The sequence below is a fragment of the Vulpes lagopus genome, chromosome 23, assembly GCF_018345385.1.
Source record: "Vulpes lagopus strain Blue_001 chromosome 23, ASM1834538v1, whole genome shotgun sequence".
Lineage (NCBI taxonomy): Eukaryota > Metazoa > Chordata > Mammalia > Carnivora > Canidae > Vulpes > Vulpes lagopus.
The window spans coordinates 43538342-43554530 of NC_054846.1; the positions used below are offsets into that span (position 1 = coordinate 43538342).

Below are 16189 nucleotides of genomic sequence, written 5' to 3' on the forward strand. Positions count from 1 at the left end.
TTCCAGAGCTCAACATTATATTTATAGAATTCTGACATTCAATTTGTAAGAAAGAGTACTATGAAGCATATATTAGAGTCCCAGAAGGAATAATTAATAACCCAGCCTGACCTAGACATAGGCTGAGGAAAAGGGGAAAATATCAGCCATCAATCCTCCCATTTTATAGAAGTTATTTAATTATCTTTAAATATCAAAAATATGCATGTTTATACATATACACACATGTATATGTATTTTAAATTTATACTCCTTAAAAGCAATTAAGCATTTCCCATCATAAATGAATTCTGATTGAGAATTTTCAATCTACCATTCACATTTTTCCAGTCAGAATCTTTCTAGTAACAATATTTCTAATTGCTATACGTGCAGAAAGAAATGTTGAGCAAAGAAAGTCATGCGAAGGGTCCAGGCATAATTCGGTTCAAAGGCAAACCCCTGTTAGCCCTGTGACTTTCAGAGATGATTACTGTTCTGACTTGAAATCTCTGATTCTTCATCTCTGTAAAATGGAGATAACATTCTTTTCTCATGAGTTTATGATACAGTGGAAATGAGAAAATGAATACGAATCTTGTGACATACAGACTTGCATGGGGTACTCAACAACATTACAAAGTAGCTAATTATTACTATTATCTTATTGAATAATTAGCAACTCCCGGAAAGTCTGTCAGGCGTCTTGCAGGACAGGGTTGGAGCAGGCAAAGTCAAAAATACATCAGGGGTCATATAATCCAAACAATATGACTCTGGAATATAAATATCTTTCACTGATGGTTAAAAAGCTTAAATACTGACTACCCTACCTTGAGGAGATTCACATGATCATTTATAAAATTATTCTGATTTTATAAAAGACTCCCAGCAACTATCGTCTCATCTATAGACTAAAATGTGAAATTTTATTACTGGATGGTTTTATTTCCAACCACCTTGTGTTATTCATAAGAGTACAACTCATTGCTGACATCTGAATCTGGCTCTGTGCTAAAGTCCCTACATGGAGTTGCCTCATTTAATCTTTGAAACACCTAAATAAAGTAGATACTCTTACCCACCACACTTTACAGGATTATAAACTGGAACTTGGAGGAGACTGTTCACTATGTGGCAGGTACTGTCACAAGCCCTGTGTAAATATTAACTCACTTAATCTTCGAAAGAGCCTTATGAGACTACTTCTATTATCACTCCCATTTTACAGATTAGGAAATTAAGGCGCAGTCTTTAAATAGTTTACCCAAAGTCACATGGCTAATAAATGACATTATCAGGATTCTCACCCAGGCAAATCAGCTCTCAGGGTCATCTTCTCAGCAACACAAGATATTATTTCTGAACATTAGTAGAACCAGCGGACCTCACAGTCCACACTCTTGGACTTGCTTGGCTATATTACCTCAGTTTCATAATCTTCACTTTAAAAAGGGCAAACAGAAACTCAGAGGTTGGACATTTGGCAAGGTCATACAGCCGGTCCATACTTGAACCTATGAACCTATGAGCCGTGCTCCTTCCTCTTTTTAACAGGGAGTGTTTTATCTTTCAAATGGAAACCACTGAAGTTGTACCCACTGGATACTTTAGGACCAACAAACAAGCCTGTTGCTATTTCCGGGAAGATGCTTGCTAACCTGGCAGGTATAGTCTTTCTGCTTAGATTTGGACTTTTCTGTGAAATTCATTTGTGATGATAAGAAATGACTGATGCCTCTACAGAATAGATTTGAGATGCACGAGTAGGCTGAGCAGGACATATTTAAAACTTTATGATTTTTCTCTCCCATATTTGAAATGTGGATTATGATTCTGACATCTTAAATTCTCATTTGTCACATAGGGACTCTGGAGTTAGAAAGAGCTGACTCCCATCTGATCCAAAGAAAAAGGTTTTAAATGAATTGCTGCTGCTAAAGGCAGAAAAGCAGACTTTAAAAAGAGCTGAGATGCAATAATTAGAAACTTGCTTTGCCGAGGATATAAAGCACCAGAAAAGCACTTGCATTTTTCACTGAAGGATAACAAATCATTATATTTATTTTCTTTCCTTAAAAAAACCCACACATTTAATAAATTTAATATGCTTTTAAGCTATTATATAATATTGACACTTACTTAATTATAGCAGGTCCTATTTTCTATTCAGAAAAATTTCTCACCTGCTATTGAACTGCCAACCTGCCAAAAGGGCAGACATTATTCCTCCCTAAGCATCTCTCACCAGAAAGACAGTGAATAAAAATGGAGACAAAGCAGCAACTGATGTATTTCTAATTGATTAAAACAAACCAGACAATAGGCACAGTGTGCTATTTTTGTAACTGTATAGTAGAAGAAATATTTTAAAATATGGCATTTATTGGTATACTTTAACCCTTACAAAATAAACAAGTATAATGCACAAACTAATAAATGAAGTACAAATATAATAATTATGTAGATGATTATTTTTGCCTGGAAACCTATGTTTATAGATTTTATTCTGGGAATGAAATGCCTTATAAACAACATTTAACAAACACAATGTGCCAGAACATATAGTAAACATACGCACTGCCCTGTTATTCTTGTCACCCTGTTAAATAGATACTATTCTGCCTATCGGGCAGGTGAAGACAATGAGGCTAAGAGACGTTAAGTAACTTGTTCAAAGTCACACAGCTGGTAAGTGCCAGACCAGGGCATTGAAGACCATGCGTCGGATTCTGGAGTCCGCCCCTTTAACCATCATGACACACTTTCTCCCAAGGGTGAAAACAAAAATATCTGTAAACTCTATAAAACTGATACTTATTTTAAAGGACTACTAATAAAAACAGTAGTAGGAGGAGTAATAGTAATAGACATAGGAGAGAGTCACGGCATCTGGGTTTTACTTCACCTTTGAGAACAAGTTAACTTCTGAAGGCCTCAAGTTTTTGTTTTTTTTTAAGATTTTATTTCTTTATTCCTAAGAGACACAGAGAAAGAGAGAAAGAGAGAGAGAGGGAGAGGGAGAGGGAGAGGGAGAGAGAGAGAGAGAGAGAGAGACGCAGGCTCCCCATAGGGAGCCCGATGCGAGACTCGATCCCAGGACCCCAGGGGTCACGCCCTGAGCCGATGCAGATGCCCAACCACTGAGCCACCCAGGCGTCCCTGGAGGCCTCATGTTCTTAAAAAGAAGGGTCAAGAGGGCAGAAGAGGGGAAGAGGAGAAAGGACAAGGCCAGAGCACACTAAATAACGGTTTTCTTAAAAAGTGCAATTCTAGGCGTGCGTCTTGAGGATGCCAGTGTTGCAGTGTGCCTAGGAAAGCGCCGGTGTGGCCTGGCCCAGGACGGAGGGCCACCTACCTGTAGATGAACGGCGCCACGGTGGCCGTGTTGGGGTGGCTGTGCTGCTGCTGCTGCTGCTGCTGCTGCGGGAGCTGGACGGCGCCTCCACCCGCGGGGGGCCCCGCGCTGCCGTCCCTGCCCTCAGGGGGCGCCGGGCAGCCGGGGGCGCCGGCCTTCTCGGCCTTCTCGGCGGCGCTGGGCTTGGGGGAGCCCTGGGGAGGGCCCCCCTTGGTAGTCCTGAACTTCTCCGACTCCTTGCTCACTGCACTGCCGGGCGAAACGGTTGGCTTCGCGGTGGGCACCTTGGAGCCCGGTTTCGGAATGCCACTGGAGGAGGGGATTAAGCTCTCTTTCTTGGCCGCTGTCGTCTTGCTACCCTTTGGGATCAAGCTCGCAATTTTTGAGGTCTTCTTTGGAGCCGTCTCTGTCACCTGATCCTTCTCATCCTTGACTGGTTTTTCAGTGCAAACTTTGTTTTTGTCCCTGTTCTTCTCCTCTTTGTCCTTTGGCTGCAGCAAAGACTTTTTATTGCTGAGATTTTTGCTTCCAGCCTTCGGAGGGGCTAGCTTAGGTGACGCTTTGGGGCTGCTACTGGTTGAGCCACCACTATTCAGACCACTGTTAAAACCTTCCGTGTCACCAGACTCAGAAAAGGCATCGTCATCCTTCCCACCATCACTGGGGCCTGAACTGGAGGACTGGGGGGGGCGTAAAGCAGTCCGGGCGTTGACCAGCTTGAATTTTTCAAGCATGGATTTCTGTCCCGAGGAAATTGTTTTGACCCCCTCTGAGACCGGGGGCTTCAGTCTGTCGGCAGGGGGGGTCGGGGAGGTGGCCGGGCTGGGCTGCTTTACCGCCAGCATGGTGGAGGTGGCGCTGTGCTTGACATTCATGGACTTGCTGCGCCAGGGCTTGCAGGCGCTCGGAGAAGGGATGGCAGAGGCAGGGGGCTGCCCAGCAATGCCAGGGGGCTGCGGGTTCCCATTTACACCTGAAGATGGTTGAGGCCCTTTGGAGGAATCTGGACATGAAGAAAAAAATAAGAAAATGTTGATCACTTTCGATCATTTACATCATACCCCTGAATACTTCAACTACAGACACAGGAAAATATCTCTCCTGCAAGCTGAAAGCAGACATGCTATGAGGCATCAATCACTTTGTGATGTGGTTATTTTTATATCATATATCAAAAATTCAGGATCTGAGAGCCACTGATTTTGGAAAATAACTTTTTCTTTTTCCCTTCTAAAATTACTCTTACCCAAATGAACTCTGCTAGCCATTGCTATCTAAATACAAAACACTATCCTTCCCGTAAGCAATTCTTTATATTTTTTCCAATTATTGCTGTAGCTTGTAGCAGAAAATTGATTCGACATAGCCTTATAAAAATATGTTGTAGGGCAGCCCTGGTGGCTCAGTGGTTTAGCACCGCCTTCAGTCCAGGGCCTGATCCTGGAGACCCAGGGTCGAGTCCCACGTCAGGCTCCCTGCATGGAGCCTGCTTCTCCCTCTGCCTGTGTTTCTGCCTCTCTCTGTGTGTGTGTCTATCATGAATAAATAAATAAAATCTTAAAAAATAAAAAAAAATATGTTGTATAATAAATGTTGAGAAGGTATTTTAACTTACAGGGAGACTAGCTTATTGTTCTCTGATTAAATGTGCTTATGAGTCATGACTTAGCTTTTAGTTAATATTGTTTACTTTTATTCTTATAAAAAAGGCATTGAAATTCAGGCTTATATGGCTCAGATAATCTACTGACATGTAAATATACATATATATACACACACTGTGTATATATATATGCGTTATATATGTTATACATTTACACACAATATATACTTATATCTAGATATATTTATATATATATAACATGTATTACATATATATTACATAAATCCTTATAACTACCCTACAAGGTATATATTGATATTATCATCCCTATTTTACAAACTGAGGCAAAGAGAAACTGCATAACATGTTCAGGGTCACCCAGCCTGGATTTAAACACGATTCAGAGCTGGTGCTCTTAACCAACACACCTCTTACCTCCTGAAGTGATCTGAACAAACTTTAAGTCCTAATAAAAACTCAAGCTACTTTTTGGGGGCTATGGAAATAGGGCTTTGTCCCTTAAGGACTTTATAATGCACATGTTTACTTACTTTCAGCTCAGAAATCTCATTATGGTATGAACTGTTCTATGGACTGTTCTAACACTGATTAATACCTGATTACAAGTCTCATCTTCAAGTATGAAAAACTAAATCAAAAGGAGATTTTACAACATGGCAGAGAATAGAAAAAACTGAGCTTGGAATTTAAAGACCTCAATATAATTGTTAATTCACATTGGGGAGCAGGAGAATTTACTTTAGACTTCATCTACCATAAATGCTTCCTCTTTCATCTTTTTTTTTTTTTGAGACATGAGATGATCAATGATTAAATTAGATATTTACATAAAAGAAGCAGCATTTAGCACTGTTAACAAACTAGAAATTGACAAATAGATGCAGAGCTATTTTTGATGAAATGTCCAATTGGAATATTTTATAAATAATATCCTTCCATCCTTCCCATAATATTCAGGAATTGGAGCCCATTCAATTTCATTAAATCTTTACAACTATAAACTACAACGTTTTTAGTTGTAAATGTTTTCTTCAAAATGCATGAAAAATGATACATCATAAGCCAGTTAGTACCAAATGCTACTTGTAACCATTTTTTTAGAAAAGGAAACTAATACACAAAAAGAGAAAACAAAGAAATTAGAGACACGAAAAGAGGTTAGATTATTGGTTGGAAATTTGTGTGAATTAAACTTTTTAAAAATAAAGTGTGCCTAAAATGATACAACAGATTTGTGAAATTTATGTTAACAAAAATAGACAAAATTAATAATTTCATATCTATTTAATAATTTTTTCTACCAAATTTTTATTTACATTCCAGTTAGTTAACATACTGTCTTAGCTTCAGGTGTTGGATTTAGTGATTCATCACTTACATACAACACCCAGTGTTCATCACAAAAGTGCCCTCCTTAATATTTGTTTTAAAAACTGGTATACTAACATTAATTCTAATACTCTTTACTTTTCTGCAATACCATATTTCAACTGGCAAAAGTTTTGTTTTAATTTTTATTTATTTATGATAGTCACAGAGAGAGAGAGAGAGAGAGAGAGAGAGAGAGAGGCAGAGACATAGGCAAAGGGAGAAGCAGGCTCCATGCACCGGGAGCCCAACGTGGGATTCGATCCCAGGTCTCCAGGATCACGCCCTGGGCCAAAGGCAGGCGCTAAACCGCTGCGCCACCCAGGGATACCTCAACTGGCAAAAGTTAATGTAAGACTGTACATAGATAGTCTATGTTAAAATAGAGTAGTTTACTGAAAAGTCAAAATGCTTACATGGTATATTTAAATTGTACAGCCTATGATGATAAATTGATGTTTTTCAGTATTCATGTAAAGTCTGTAATTGTGTCCATTTCTAGAATATTTGTAGAAATCCATTAGGTTCATACATAAACACTAAGGTGTTCTGTAAAACAGTAGGAGTGTTGACTAATTCAAGACAAACAAATCCAACAAGCTTCAAAGTACCCAATGTCTCAAATATGTTCACTCTCTGTTAGTGAATTTCAAGCTTTTACTCCAATCTCTTTTAAGTACAGGTAATTTCAAATTTCTTCCACTTTCACATTAAGATCCCTTTCAGAGACCAATAACATTTCGTCATAATTTGAATCATTCTCAGTAGCAGAACGAGCACAATGACTACGTGCAGTTAGAAATGCCTACCAAGTATTTCTTCAGAACAATTCCCATTTATTGGTAAGGTCTCAACTTTGACCTTACTTCTTCTTTTTTTTTTTTTTTTTTTTTGACCTTACTTCTTCTGAAAGAAAACCCAAAAAACAAAAAACAGGCCAAAAACATTACCTCCACCCCCATTTCTGATCATCTGAGCATCAAGTCTGGATTTGGGGGCTCCTTGACATTTTTCCACAGCTTATTGTTTCCTCTGTTCTAACCATTAGAAGGCCAGTGTAATTGTCTGCATCTTCCACTACACTGGATGTTCCATTGAAGCAAAGACCATGCCTGTTGTTATGCAGAGAATGCCTAACATCCTAAGTGTTTAACTTAATAGAGGTTCTGAAACTTTAATGGGTACATGAGTGAGCTGGGGGTCCTGCCCCTACACACCGCATTGCGAGTCAGCAGGTCTGCTGCAGGGCCCTGGGATTTTCCATTTCTAAAAGCTTCAGATGATGACCGGCTGCTGGTTGCAAACCATGTTTCGAGTAACAAAGGTTGAACAGACTCAGAAATCATGGCAACATTATCGGCTCTAAAGAATGTTTCTTAGGACAGCACCCGCTTTGGTGGAATTTGTTAAATGTTCCATAGCTGTGCAGCATGAATATTCTTTGCCCTTTGAATCTCCAGAACCTCAGCCAGTTCTGTATTCACTGGAGACCTGACAATTTGTGGTGAGGGAAACTGAGGATGAAAGAAGCCCATCAGGTTTTCCTGATGACCACGTATTTAGTGTATATTTTCAACTCGATTAAGAAGTCAGGAGACTCTGGGGCACCTGGGTGGCTCAATGGTTGAGCTTCTGCCTTTGGCTCAGGTCGTGACCCTGGGGTCCCAGGATCGAGTCCCGCATCGGGCTCCCTGCATGGAGCCTGCTTCTCCTTCTGCCTGTGTTGCTGCCTCTCTCGTGTCTCGAATGAATGAATGAATGAATAAATAAATAAATAAATAAATAAATCTTTAAAAAAAAAAAAAGCAGTCAGGAGACTCCTATTCCTGCGTGACTGGAGCTTTGGTTGGAAGGAGAGAAAAAGGTAGAAGAGAATGTCAGGATGTTTCGTAAGTGTGCTGCCATTAGCTAGATACAGGGCTGCGGCGGTTCAAGTACAGAGGAGGAATTTCAACATCACTACATTCAAACATGAGACAGGAGGGACTCCGAATTACAACATCCACATCCAAACCATAGTCACCGTCACAGCAACAGCTGTAAAATCGTTCTCAGATGAGTACACACATAGAAGCCACTTCTTGAAGCTCAACGCTAAATCTGTCCCCAGCCTGTCTCTATACAGCAGCAGTGAGGTGTTTCAGGTCTTATTAAGAGGGCAAATCATAGTTGCTGTGCATCAGGAAAGCACTGGAATAATAAGAGTCTCCCTGGGCTCCTCGCAGTCAAGGTTGCCCAACAGCAGCAGCTGAAATGATAGTGTGGATAGCTCCTGCCAAGTGGGTGCTCCCACAGATTCTAGTCTCTCTGTGATTTCTGCGTTCAATATTAAGTAGGCTGGGCTCACAGATTATTTCTGAATGTTGATAACTCAGCTTCTGACTACAAATTAGTTGTTATCTGGGTATGAGGAAAGGACCAGATATCTAATGCACTTATTGATTGGTTGATTGATTGATTTTATTTACTTATTCATGAGAGACACGGAGAGAGAGGCAGAGACACAGGTGGAGGGAGAAGCAGGCTCCATGCAGGCTCCACGCAGGAACGAAGACTCGTTCCCAGGACCCCAGGATCACACCCTGAGCTGAAGGCAGACGCTCAACCACTGAGCCCCCGCCCCAGGTGCCCCTCTAATGCACATATTTAAAGGCATCGTTGCAAATGGATCTGGCTTGAATTTGCAGAGCCTGTCTTGGCCTACAGCCCTGCCTCCTTGTCTCTAACCTCTCAAGAGAAATTGCCTTCCACTCACTCTCCTTTCCTTCCTCCACATCCCCCTATCATCAACTCCACTACAATCAAATAATATTATTTATCAACAGCTCACTTTTTCCAAGTACTTTGATACACGGCATCACACTGAAAGCTCTTCATACATGGGATCCCACGTAAACCCCTAATAATCTGCAATATGCTTAAGATTTCTCTTGTTACAAATGGGAAAACTGAATCTTAAAAAGTGAAAGTAATTTGTTCTAATTCACAAAGATCGTATAACTGGGATGCTGGGGTGGCTCAGCGATGGGATCCCCTCCATGGAGCCTGCTTCTCCCTCTGCCTGTGTCTCTGCCTCTCTCTGTGTGTCTCTCATGAATAAATAAATAAATCTTTAAAAAAGCAAACATAGTAAAACTTAGAAAAGAGAACATCAAAATTGGAGCTTAGGTTTTTCTGACCCCGAATTTTGGAGGCTTTTCACTCTGTCTTTTTTCTATATCTTCACTGCACACCCAGAAATTCTGCTGGTGTGGCTCTGCAGAAAGCCATATGTCTATCACAAGACTGAAGCTAATTGGGTAGCTCCTTGAAGCAAGGTGTCCTTCTTCCTCGATGAGTGAATACAATGGGGAGAATATGATAAGACACCCTCCCTACTTAGTTCATTATATACAAACTCCTTGGGCAGCCTACCCGCACCATCGTTCTGAGCTGATGTAAGAATAGATTTTTTATTTTTTTATTTTTTATTTATTTTTTTTTTTAAGAATAGATTTTTTAAAAAAGATTTTATTTATTTATTCATGAGAGACTCAGAGAGAGAGGCAGAGACACAGGCAGAGGGAGAAGCAGGCTCCATGCAGGGAGCCTGACTTGGGACTTGATCCCAATCTCCAGGATCAGGCCCTGGGCTGAAGGCAGTGCCAAACCGCCAAGCCACCAGGGCTGCCCCTGATGTAAGAATAGATTTTAATTCATGCTTAGGAAACATGTAAATTGACAGAGTTAATTTTTAGTTTATCTCATCTTACCAAAAATAAATAAATAATGCTGATGACCTAGGAAAAAATGCCAATCTAGTTGTAAAATTAATACACATCAATAAATGTGGCATATGGAACAACAGGCATATGGAAAGTTTAGATAAGGACTTTTCTCTGTGGAGCTTCAGCCAGCTTTAGAGTTTAGCACCATGTTGCCAACAGCACTGTCAGCCTGAGAAAAGACACAGGGACCTTCCTCAACCCATTTACCTCTTCTTCTTTGCTCAATAGTATGATGCCTAGATGCAAGCAAATCAGCTTTCAACTTGCAAAGTAACAACAGAATGACAATATACAAAGGAACAAAAATGATGTCAACAGCACCATTCATTTAAAAATCTTCAATGTGTAGTGGACACTGCATTCTCCGGTATCTTTGATCTCTGCTAAATACAGGGCAACTTAAGTATCACAGGTCATTGTGAAAGGAAGGAAATTATCTATCATTGTGACCACGGCAAATAGTTACCTTCGACTCTCATTTCACAATAACATGCCAAAATACATTTGAACACTGTAAAAGGTAAAAAAAAAAAAAAAAAAAGGTAGCATTCAAATCCAAGAACGTCTTGTTACCAACTGGCCCCTTGTCCACACCTGACCACATGATGTTTACTCATGCAACGTCTCAATCATCGACTGTAGGATGACTTAACAGAAACACGGAATGCTTTTACAGGGCCCCCAGAGGTGCTGTTCCTTCTGCCCCTGCTAATGTTGTACCACTCGCGATGTTACAGTGCCACTTTGTGGAGTATTGTGCAATTCAGGGGAGCTTTGATTCACCAGCCCACTTTTGGAAACAGAGTGTAATTTAGGTACAGGCAGGTATATAAAACGTGTACACCTCAATATGTGAGCACTTATCCATAGGAAAACAATATAGTCTCAAGTCTATTTAATTGTATCACCTAATGTATGTGCCCAATTTTGTTACCTCATGAAAATCCCTAAGATTAGTCTGCAATTTTCATTTAACATTTTATTTTAGGCTTATATAAGTCTCAAGGAAATAAAGCAAAAAGTCATGGCAAAACACGTAATTAAATCACTACTGATGCAATATAATAAGTAAAACATATTTGTATTGCCTTGAAGAGAAAACAGTTGAGTTCTTGATGCTACAGTAATTTCAGAGCAATTAAAAAAAAAGCACTTAAGAACCAGATAGCTATGTTTTAGCAATCAAAATTCCGTAACTAATGGAGCATTCACATTAACTTTATAGTTTTAAGAAGTTCAACTGTAATGTTGCCAAATTCTCGATATCAATTCCAATAAATCTATGTTGAGTGGAAATGAAAGTGAACCCTTGCGCAGCACAGGATACCTCATTAGGATCCAGGAGAACAGAAAAGACATCTCTTTAGTAGATGTGAACGTACAAAGTAGGAATCCCTTGGGAGAAACAATAAAAATATGGCAAGATGCCCTCTGGCGCCGTGGCACGTTTCTTAGCAACGTGGAAAAACAACTGTCTGCTAACAAAACTCTGTCGAGCAACAAGTGTTTACAGATCTTAATTCAGAAACTGAATTCTGAATAAAGCTGGGGATATTTACATTCCTAATAATATTAAACTGTGTAGCTTTTTTCTTATTTAATACCCAGATTTATAAAACAAGAATGATTTCTTAAGATAATGTGCTTCAAGCATACAAAGTGTCTAAATGAACCAGGGCATCATCTTCACACGATCCTTGATTTCCAAGGAACGGGTATTTAATTTATCTTTAAAGACTACATCTGTGGGGGCACCTGGATGGCTCAGTCCGGTAAGCCTCTGCCTTCAGCTCAGGTCATGATCCAGGGGTCCTGGGATCGAGCCCCGTGTCTGGCTCCTGCCTCAGCAGGGAGTCTGCTTCTCCTTCTGCCTCTCTCCCATGTTCTCTCTCTCTCTCAAAATAAATAAATATAATTAAATATATATATATATATATATATATATATCATGTACGGGCAAATTGGTAACTGCTGGTGTCAGAACATATTATTCATCATCAGTATCTGAGTGGCAGGTCACCAAGAGAAAAAATTTCGACTCTCGGCAGGAATTCTTCCCTACAAACAGTGCTATCTTCATTTCACCATTCGTTCTGGAAAATCTGTTCCCACATTCCATTTTAGCAGAAGGGTGCCACGTCCTTGCCTCCAACTGTAACACTTCTTTTTGCCTTCTCTGCAAAGGGGCACCTATGGCGACTGACACTTTAATTCATCTGGTAAAATGGTGAAACGATCACCCTGTTTTGGGGATTGCATTATTTTTTTCAATTTTTTTTAAATAAATTTATTTTTTATTGGTGTTCAATTTACCAACATACAGAATAACACCCAGTGGGAATTGCATTATTATTAAAATGACATTCGATGTGTCTTTCGAAGTGGCAGCTTGTGACTCTCTTCTGATTTCCTTTCACCAGTGCCACAATTTGCAAAATAAGTCACGTACACACTGCCATCCTGGTGAAAAGCTACTGTGCTTTCAACAGTTTGTTTTTTAATAGGGAAATGAAATGGTTTTCATTGTGAATAAATCTTTATAGTCTATCACAAGTTCTAGAGCGTCTCCAAGTGGTTCATATAACCACTCATCACCCAAGACTTGTTAAAGAAAGTAGAAAGTGCATTTCTACTTAAAAGCATTCCAGGAACACTTTGTGTGGATAATTTGGTTAATCCTTCAAGTAATATACCTTAATTTGTTGAATTTAAAAGTTATACTTTCTAAAGGCTAAAAAAAGGAGTCGTAGTTAGAATACTCAAGTTAGTAGTTCCTGAACTCTGTCATTATAATACTGTAACCTTTGAAAACTCTTAGTTTTCACCTACTCGATCTTATCCAGGGTATGTACGCAGACCAGTCTGTGACAGAGATCAGCTTGTCAGCAGAAGGAAGCTTCTATTTTTACACTGATTTCGCTACCACTATAAATATCTATGTCAAAAAAATTTAAACATTCTTATAGAAAAAGGTACACCCTTTAATAGTCTAAAAAGTAAGTTATACATTGTTTCATATGTGATCTTTATCATCATTTGTTTGCTCTTAAAATCTAAGATAATATTATATATATATATATATATATTTAAAGATTCTATTCGTTTTAGAGAGAGTGCATGAGTGGCAGAGGGGGCCGAGGGAGAGGGAGAGAATCTCAAGCAGCCTTTGTGCTGAGTGCGGATCCCAGCGCAAGGCTTGATCTCGTTACCCTGAGATCCCGACCTGAGCTGAAATGAAGTTGGACACTTGACGGCCTGAGCCACCCGGGTGCCCCACGATGTTTTAGAAATATAAAGTAGCATGACCGAATGATTAATTTAGAAGCACTGGTATTGGGTGTATTGATAAAGTCGTAACTCCGCGTTAATAGAAAATGCATGTGACGATCATGAGACAATTTATGCTTCAGCTATTATTGGCAGCTTTCAGGTATCTAATGCCTATATTGGCATTACTGTAGCATCAAATTCAAATGTTTTTTAATTTTTAGTTATTTGGCAATTAACAGTAATGACTATGCTAGTATTTTGCTGAAGATGTGGACCTAAGGGAATCTGCTTTTCTGAGTCAAAAATCTTATAATGTATGTCATCTGTCTCCACCTTGTGGTTACTGTAAATATTGCTACTTCCTAATTTTGCACTGTGTCCTAGACACACACAGCGAGAGATGTTGAATGCCTATGGAAAAATACAAATGGCTCGTCTATCTTGAGATTTCCACGTTTTGACACCAGGAACACAGAAAACCATTTCACATGACAGAAAACTTCAGATACATTGTTATATCAAAGTGTTAGATCGCCTAAAGCACTTGTGAGTCTCTCTGCCAATGTTATTAATAATTTCTTGCAAAAATATTATGCAACTGTAGAATCATGTAGTTAAACTGGATATATGGGGGATCCCTGGGTGCCTCAGAGGTTTAGCGCCACCTTCGACTCAGGACATGATCCCGGGGTCCTGGGATCCAGTCCCGTATCGGGCTCCCTGCATGGAGCCTGCTTCTCCCTCTGCCCATGTCTCTGCCTCTCTCTGTGTCTCTCATGAATAAATAAATAAAATCTTAAAAAAAAAAAACCCTGGATATATGAAGTCCAGTCAGCACATTTCACTTCAGAGCACATATAGACTCCATGTGACATTTTCTAAGAAAGTCGCAAAACGAAGAAGAAAGTTTTCCTGAGAAATTGCTGTCTCCCCTTCCCTCAGGAAAAAGCATAAGTGTTCAGCAAAATTCCTTAGGTTCCTAAATCAGAAGTTTTAATCTATGTTTGAAAGACAAACTCCTAAACTTCCAATTATACATTATTTTATTCTTTTTCCATTCAGTTCAAGAATAGGGAATATACAGGGATTAAGACATGCCACTTTGCTCTCATGGATTTCTGATCTGTCCAATTTTGTTTTAATGCATGAGAACTATTCATAAAAGTGTCCGATTCATAGATTATCTGTCATTTCATGTCAAAGTTGGAGAAAGCCGTGTGATCACATTGTCTATACGAAACAATTTGAAATGATCTAATTTGAGCAAAAAGCTTCCTACCTGGCTGAACTTGCCAGCTGTCCCGCCAACTAGGCACGTTTGTTACTTTTGAACTTCATGTTGCATGAAGTGAATGGAAAGTGAAATACTGAAAAGGGAAGTTAAAAGTCTATGGATCTGAGGAAACTACCTCAAAAGCCAGCCAAAGGCCTTAGTCCCTCACACAGTCCCTCTGCCTACAACAATCTAGGTTCTTGATGTGCTTGTGGTTTCGATGGAAAATGCACTCTCTCCACTGACCATGCTCCACAGTGCAAGTATCAAGCAAGCACCTAGTTCAGTACACACTCTGCACAGCACAGAGAGCCGGGTATTATCTAGTTAATATATAATTTGCCTTTAATACAGATTTCCATGAAGTGTCCTTGCCTCCCAAGGATTTCATGATTTGGTATTTCTATTCTGCATTCTTTCAAGAAAAAGAGATAGGCAGGAATCATTTGTCTCTTTAGGGGAAAACTACGGTCACACTAGTTCTGTGTCCTGCTGCTATCAGAGATTAAATATCCCTCCTAATTATGTCTCAATTTTTTGAGGCCCAAAACACTACGGCATTTATGTTGACTGAAACTAAAGCGTCAATAAACTTAATATGGATTTATGATTTTACAATAATTGTTCATAAAACATGAGAAGACAAAAGAAAATGCTATTTATATGCAAACCAGGAGGAAATGTTTTTTGGAAAACAGATTTTGCACCTGGATATATAATTAGCCACTTTGAAATAAATGAGTTTACTTCCTTAAAATGTTCTTCAGGTAAGAAAAGCCCTGAAGAAAGCTGGAATTCAGGAAGGGGCGGTTAGAAAACCTGAAACCACACTGATCACGACTTCCATTCCAAAAGGCATTAACACCGCTCAAATATTGGACTTAGCATGTAATTTATACGATGAATACATTAGACTTGTGCCATAATGATGTAACAGGCAAACACTTACCTTTTTCATTGCCATTTGCATAATTTGGAGGCTTGTTTTTATCAATGCTGTTAAAGCTCTGACTTCTCCTATTTAAATTAGAGGCTCCTTGGACCTTGCTGCTGCTGCCTGCAGCTGGCACCCTAGAGGGACCTGGAAGCCTGAAATAGTATAAGAAAAATTACATCATTGTTGTACATTACAAGAAGATAGGGGATAGCAGGTTCTGATCAGGGAAGCTTTAATGGAAAAAGCACTAATACACGATATTCTAAAATCTATTTAGCAGAAAATGGTGGTTTCAGTGATAAAGAGCTATACACAGCATTAGGAACCTTCAGAAAAATCGTTTCACTTTTCAATAAACATGCCCTCAGACAATATTAATAATATAGAGCAATTAGAAATAAAGCAACCTTTAACTAAATAAGTCATACTTACCATACCCCTGATGAATAACACTTTGACTTGAAAGTACTATAACAATTACACGAAAAGCAAGAACAGAAATGTATGTTCTTGGGGTATTATCACCTATTTGCAGTTGTTGTTAAGCTGGTCTTTTGAATGTATGGGACATTTGTTTTTATCTTAGATAGCGGTTTCCTAAGTCAAATTGATG

At 39.3% G+C, this 16189-nt stretch overlaps 1 protein-coding gene across 8 annotated transcripts in view; it reads right to left on the minus strand.

Annotated features, from left to right (window-relative positions):
• The window catches only part of NAV3 (neuron navigator 3), an 830862-nt gene that overhangs the window by 182150 nt on the left and 632523 nt on the right, over positions 1 to 16189 (minus strand). For all 8 annotated transcript variants that reach the window (XM_041738590.1, XM_041738593.1, XM_041738591.1 and 5 more), the window contains 2 exons: positions 15589 to 15728; positions 3338 to 4340 (listed from right to left, as the gene is read on the minus strand). In XM_041738590.1, the coding sequence (XP_041594524.1) occupies positions 3338 to 4340; positions 15589 to 15728 (1143 nt within the window). The remainder of the gene's footprint in view (positions 1 to 3337; positions 4341 to 15588; positions 15729 to 16189) is intronic.